The sequence below is a fragment of the Tamandua tetradactyla genome, chromosome 17 (assembly GCF_023851605.1).
Source record: "Tamandua tetradactyla isolate mTamTet1 chromosome 17, mTamTet1.pri, whole genome shotgun sequence".
Taxonomy (NCBI): Eukaryota; Metazoa; Chordata; class Mammalia; order Pilosa; family Myrmecophagidae; genus Tamandua; species Tamandua tetradactyla.
The window spans coordinates 16746347-16753649 of NC_135343.1; the positions used below are offsets into that span (position 1 = coordinate 16746347).

The following is a 7303-nucleotide window of genomic DNA, read 5'->3' on the forward strand; positions in this document are numbered from 1 at the left end:
AGGGCTGGCTCTACAAACAAGGTGCTTACATACCGGATATGTTTTATGGGATACCAAAGGTGTCCCCAAATATCCCTCCAGCAGTATGTCACCAGGCCTGAAGTCCCACCATTTGAGTTCCCTGCTTTCCAAAACATAAGCCCCAACATAAGCCCCTCTTGGGCTCTTCCTTTCCGTTGCAAGTGCTCCCAGGAGGAATCCCACACTGAGTCCCTGCAACTCAGCATGGACTAGGGTGTCACGTGCTTTGTAAGGACTCAGGGAAGCTGGATTAGAGGGAGTTGGCTGAAAGGATGCAGATGACAGCTGGGACATTCCAAAGGCAAACTCTTCAATCTTCCCAGTTTTCAGGCACCCGCCAAGGCTCTGATGGGCAGCATTTGCTACGGGTCCCTGCCACTCCTCTTTCCTGCCATGCTTGGTGACCTGCTGTCTCATAAGGTGGAGGGGTGGGTTCTCTGAAAGGAGGCAGTTTCCTACATGAGATGTGTTGATTTTTTTTTGCATGGGCAGGCACCGGGAATCGAACCCGGGTCTCCAGCATGGCAGGCAAAAACTGCCTGCTGAGCCACTGTGGCCCACCCGGGATGTACTGATTTTAAGATCCTCAGCATTGGAAGGTTAAAAAAAAAAAAAGTTGCTCCTCTGGTACCTCTTTCCAAATGCTGTCCCTTATTTCTCCCAGTCGGACGGGACGTTCCCTGTGAGTAGGGCTGCCAGATTAAATACAGGATGCCCTGTTAACTTTGGACTTCAGATAAACAAAGAATGATTTTTTTTTTTAGTATAAGATTGTCTCAGATGTTATTATTATTCATTGTTCTCCTGAAATTTAAATTCAACTGGCATCCTGTGTTTTTATTTGCTAAATTTGGCAATCCTACCTGTGAGCAGCTGGGAATTCAGGGCCCTGCCTTGCCTTCCTTCAATATGGGGCTTCTGAAAAGATCAGTAAGGGTCTGTCTCTTTCTCTCCACATATATGGAAGTTCTCGAGTCAAACACACCTGCATTCTATCCTGACCCACTATTTACTGGCTGCATGAACCTGGGCAAGTGTACCCCAGAAAAGCCATGTCCCCTAATCCTCATTCAAGGGACTGGAATCTTTTTTATTGTTTCCATGGAGATGTGACCCACCCAATTGTGGGTGGAAACTTTTGGTTAGATGGTTTCCATGGGATGTATCTCCACCCATTCAAGGTGGGGTTGTTCACTGGAGCCTTTAAGAGGGAACTATTTTGGAAAAAGCTTGAGAGCCACGAGAGCCACCAGAACCGACAGAGCCCATATAGCCAGAGACCTTTGGAGATGAAGAAGGAAAATGTTCCCGAAGGAGCTTCATGCAACTACAAGCCGGGAGAGAAAGCTAGCAGATGTTGCCATGTGCCCTCCTAGCTGAGAGAGAAACCCTGAACTTCATCAGCCTTTTTTGAGTGAAGGTAACCTTTTGTTGGTGCCTTAATTTGGACATTTTCCCGGCCTTAGAACTGTAAACTTTCAACTTAACGAATCCCCCTTTTTAAGAGCCATTCCATTTCTGGTATATTGCATTCCAGCAGCTTACTAACTAGAACAGCAAGTGACTCCATCTCTTTGAGCCTCAATTCCCTCAAGTAACATGGGGATGACATTAAGTCCTCATGAGCCACAGCGAGGATTGAATGAAGTACTCTACGGAGAGGGCCAGGTTCAGTCCTGGGAGCCCAACACGATAAAACCGGCTCACAGCTCTGAGCCAGGGCTCTCCCCTCACACACAGGCCCCCTTGTGCACAGGTGCCATCTGGTTTTGACCCTTTCCTACCCACGTGCACACATGGCCCAGCCTCAAGTGTCAAATGAGCTCTCACACCACAGCATTTGTGAGCAGACTTTACACGTGAGAACAGAAAAGGAACATCACAACATACCACACATCCAAGTTAAAACTCTTAGGAGACGTTTCTCTCCTCCCACATGACTCTGAGTTTCCACATCTGATGAGAAGCCCTCTTTCCCTCCTCCCTCCCGGAGGTTACACAAACCCCTCACCTTGTTGCATGGGACACCTAGCAGCCATCTTTGTTTTCCCCAAGATTGTCTCTTTAATTTTTTTTCATTAGATCGGTTGTAGGTTTTCAGAAACATCATTCAGCAAGCACAGAGTTCCCACACACATAGTTTACCCTATTAATATTTTGCACTGGTGTGTGTAACTTTATTATAACTCATGAAACAATCTTATTATAATTATGCTATTTACTTAAGCCCACTATTTACATTAGGGTTCACTCTTTGTGTTGCACAGTTCTATGGGTCTCTGTGTGTGGTGTGTGGGTGACTTATATACAACCTAAAGTTTCCCTGTTTTTCTCATTTCGAATATACAGTTCAAGGGTGTTAATTACATATGCAAAGTTGTGCCTCCATTCCCATCATCCATTGCCAAAACTTCTCCATCACCCACTCAACCCCCTGTTACCTGTATCCTAGCATCTGACTCTATGAATATATATATTCTGCTTATTTCATATAAGTAACAGCCACCTTTTGCTCTTGAGAGTTCCCTTCCTGCCTTATCCTCTGTTCCATATTGTTTTGCACCATATCTCCTCCGCACCGTGGGCTCTCCGCAGGAGGTATTCTGGGCAACACTCCCTCCTGCTCAGCCTCACTCTGTGCTGGGGCCGGAGACTCCACACATGTGAAACTCACTCACTTTACTCCTTGTACAACCCTCTAAGGCCGGTGCTGTTAGTATCCCATTCACAGATGAGGAAACTAGGGCTCAGGGAGGGTTAAATGATCAAGAAGAATATTTAAAGAACTCATACAAACCAATAAGGAAACAATCAACAATCCAATAGGCAAATGGTCAGCGGATCATAATAGGCAACTCACAATGGAGGAGACCTGGACAATAAACAAAAAAAGTCCTCACCTCTCAGGGGAATTGCAGTTAGAACGAGAATAAGATCTCACTTGTCATGCTCCTCAGTTTGGCCAAACAGTTCATGGGTCTGACAGCGCGTGCTGGCGAGGGTGTGGGGGAGCCGGGGTGCGTGGGAATGGAAGCGGACATGCGCACGCGAGACAGCGAGTTCCCAGGACCCGTACCTGTCACGTGCCCTGAGGCTGGAGACCGACTCATGGAGTTCCCAAGGAAGGGGTCTAGGGATAGGTACGGAAGGAGGCGCCTGCCTCTAGGGCAGAGGCTGGAAACTACAGCGCAGACTTTTACCGCCTGCTTTTGTTCTGTGCGGGAGACAACAATAGCGCTGACATTTTTATAGGGTAGAAACAAAAGTCAAAAGAAGAAAAATGTTTTGTGACACATGAAAAGGACATGGAATACAGAGTCCAGTGTCTTAAATGAAGTTGTACCGGAACACAGCCACACTCATTCATTTACACACTGTCTGCGGCTTCTTCCACGCTAACGGCATTGTTGAATAGTTACAGCAGGCCAGCAGAGCCTAAAAAATATTTACTATCTGGTCCTTTGCAGAAAAAGTCTGCCAACCCCTGCTCTAAGGGATGGGAAAACAAACAATGGCTCACTTTCAGAGCTGAATACCAGACAGAAGTTACATATGCCACAGGAATAAATCTCAGAATGTATTGAGAAGGAGAAAAATAGGAATTTTCAAAAAGATCCATAAAACATGATATCATTCATGTAAATTTTTAAGCCCAGAAGGCAGTATATGTTATTTATGGATACTTACACATGTAGTACATGTTTTTTTCTTAAGAAAATGCCTTGGAATAATAAACACCAACTTCAAGAAACTGATTACCTTTGGAGAAGAAGGAAGAGGAAGAGATGAGAGGATAAAGTTTTAGCTAATGGTTAACATTTCATTTCTTCTTTAAAAAAGGGGGGAGTAGTATGAAGTAGATATGATACAGTGTTTGTCTTTAAGAGTAGTGATTAATACTTAAGTACCTGTTATATAGAGATGTAACGATTACATATAAATACCTATTAGCCATTTTCTGAAATGTTTCATAACAAAAGACATTTTGGGGAAGAGAAAATAGAAATTAAACAAGTCACTCAAGAGCAATGAGCTCAAAAGAGGCAGGGGTTGGATTTGAACTTGGTGTGTCTGAATCCAGAGATAATCCTTTAACCACACATCTTTGTCTCCTTTAATTCACGCTCAATAAATGGTCCTTCTCTCTCTGCCTGTCCTACGAGTTTACAAATCAGAGTAGAAGTGAGGACCCTGCAGGAACCGCAGCGGTCGGGCAGTTTGGCTGAGCCAGGCTTTCCCGAGCTGCGTTAGTTACCAGAGAGGACTCAGGCCTGTCCCCGGTAGCTCACGGACATCCCTGGGGACCGTGGGGACGGCAAACTGCGTGTGGCGACATGCCGAAATGTAGCCTTGACCTGGCAGTAGGAATGGTCTGGAGACCCTGCCCAGGGTCAGATGGAGGACACGGGCGCCATGTGAATCGTTTCACTCGGCGGCGCCGTCCACGGTTCCATAAGTTTTGTTTTCCGAGTCGTCACTGAACGAGAAAGCCCTCCCCCTCCCCTCCCCCTCCCCTCCCCCTCCCCTCCCCTCCCCTCCCCCTCCCCCTCCCCCTCCCCTCCCCTCCCCTCCCCCTCTCCCCTCCCCTTTTCCCTCTCCCCCTCTCTCCCTCCCCCTCAGAGCAGCACTCGCCCTCCACAGCCCTCCTCCACCCTCCACAGCTCTCCTCCACCCTCCTCCACCCTCCTCCACCCTCCCTCTCTGAACCCGGGCGGCCAGGCAGGAACGGCGCCCTCTAGCGGCAGGCTCGCCCGGGCACGGTGCGCAGCACAGCGCCCCCCCCTCCCCCAGCCTGTCCTCCCCGCCCAGGTGGTCGGCCCGGCGCGGGGGAGCCAGGTCACCCCAACTCTCCTGGGCCTCTCACCACCAAAAATGCCATCTCTTTTGTCTGCCTTGTCCATCCGATCCACCCTTTAAAGCCCACCTCTTCCAGGAGGCCGCCCACATCCCCGGGCCTCCGAGGCCTCTGGTCCCTGAACTCCTTCCAGGCTTGGTCCCCAGCACTCTCCCAGGTGCCCGGCGCAGAGCGTTGTTAGTTGCCCTCTCTCCTGTGAGTTTGATCTCCCAAAAGGATGGGAATGATCTCGGCTCAAAGGTTGGGCCTCCTGGTGGACTTCCCCACCATGCCTCTCACCGGGTTTGTAAACCGATGAATGAATGAATGAAGCAAATTTGAAGACGCTCCCCGAGGTCTCCTCCTAAGGTGGGAGAGAGCCCCAAACTAGATGGGAGGAAAGTCGGCCCTATCCTCCAACCCCAAGGGGGCTTTTGGGGGTCGGGGCCCTCAGCCCTGGGGAGGAGAGACTGCTTGCCTGGTCGCTGGCCTTGAAGGGGCTGGAGAGAGAGGGAGGGAGGGGCAGGAGCCCCTGGGGGGACATTAGCACTGGCCTCCCCTCATTATGTTTTTGTTTATTTTTCTGTTTTTGTCCAATTCCCTCAGACAATGCCCCACACTGCCTGAGAAATGTGAAAACAGCTGAAGAAGAGCTAAAGCACAAGGGAAAAATAAGGAAAAGCCGGTAAACAAAGAGAGAATTCACCTTTCACTGGCTTGCAAAGTCCTCGGTTGGGGAATGAAGTTAAGACACAAAAGCTTTGCAACAACAACATTGTGGGGGAAGGCAGGGGAGGGAAGCCAAATAGCCATTAAAGCAATTAAGAAAAGATTAAGGTCACTTGTGGTGGGGGGAGAAGGACCCATTAATCAATAGGCCAGAAATTGCAGTAGGCTGCAACGTTGAAACTAGGAGAGCCGCAGAAGGGCAGGCACACCTCAGCCAAGCCGCGGGAGGAAGCCTCCAGCAGACACATTATATTCATCTACCGGACTTGGGGATAAAACCGTTCTTAAAGGAACTCCTTCCTTTCAATCTGCTCAGGGGTGCATCCCAGGGGTGGGGGAGTGGGGGCGCCATATTGATCTCAAGGCAAATTCTAAAGCACTGCAGTGTAAAGAAAAATTCATGATAAGGCAGGATGCCAGTGTTACTGGGATGGGAGGGGCAACGCGGCAGAAATCTGTAGTAGTATTAGGAAGGGTCTTAAAACTCCCCCTGGTAGGTGATATTATTGTTCACAAATATTTACTGCCCCTCCCTGGGGAAGGTCATATGTCCTGCCCTGCTCACAGCAAACTTAGCTGGATGACTGGCTTTGGCCAATGGAACAAGCACCCCTTCCCAGCAGAAGCCCTAAGAGCTGGCGCACAGTTTCCCATGTGCTTTTTCTTTTCTGCTCAACATCCCGGCAATGTTCTAGGTAGAGGTGATTTCCTCATTCTGGGTCCCAAAGTGGAGGCCAAGGTGGATAAAGACTCAGCTTCTCAGCAGAGGATGTACATGGTAAGCAAGAGGCAACCCTGAAAACTGGGGGGTGTTTGTTATGCAACCTGTCCTGATCGATTACATTTCCTTGCAACATGTGGCTGCTGCGGGGATCCTCCATTGATCCTCTGTGTCTACGGATGAGTTCCAAGACACTCCAATGGATGAGTTCTGGTATTAAACCCTCCCCCACCCATCCCAATCCCCTCTTAGATTCTGCCATTTCTCCGTGTACCCTAAGATCTTATCTAACTTGTTTTCTCACTATTGCCGTATGCGTGCTTTGTAGGGCAAGTGTCGGTGAAGGTCTCTCAGGTTAAAATATTTGTCACATTCTCTCTGGCACCTCCTCTGTGAAGCCATTTCTAATCACCCCCAGCTCAAAGCCATCTCTGGACCACTTTAGCTTATGAGCTGTTCCATTCTTGTTTTTATTTAGCTAATACATATGAGGTGCTTACTAAGTACCAGGCGCTGTTCTAGGACTTCATATATTACTGCGTTTAATTCTCATACAACTCTACAAGGTAGTGCTAATATTCCCATTTTACAGATGAGGAAATGTCGGCAAAAAGGGGGTAAGTGAATTCATAAAGCTAGAAGTGTAGAGAGAGGATTCAAACCCAGGCAGTTGAGCTCCCTGCTCTTAACCCTTACAGCACTCTCTTGCAAATGCCCCATTTTTATCTTGCTATCAAGAGTAAGGAACCCTGGAAGGAGGGGCCTCTTATAGGCCTCTGTTATCTTCCCTAGCATTTAGCCCCACAGCTGGTTCAGTAGCTCACAAAACATTAGTTAACTGATTAAAAATCCAGTGGATTGCTCCATCCGTTCCTTTGCCTCTAGGAAGAATAGAAGCAAAGCCATCTCAGAGAAAAAGTGTTTCCTAGAGTATCTGTGATATTCTAAGGGAGGCTTTTGAAGCTTAACTCGTGTATCTCCTGCTGCAACATCAACCC

At 48.3% G+C, this 7303-nt stretch overlaps 1 protein-coding gene across 1 annotated transcript in view; it reads left to right on the top strand.

Moving 5' to 3' along the window:
• The window catches only part of CAMKMT (calmodulin-lysine N-methyltransferase), a 542173-nt gene extending 536631 nt beyond the window's left edge, over positions 1-5542 (top strand). The window contains exon 10 of the mRNA XM_077134134.1: positions 5462-5542. Coding sequence (XP_076990249.1) covers positions 5462-5482 — 21 coding nt within the window. The 3' untranslated portion in view covers positions 5483-5542. The remainder of the gene's footprint in view (positions 1-5461) is intronic.
• The last annotated feature ends 1761 nt before the right edge of the window (positions 5543-7303 follow it).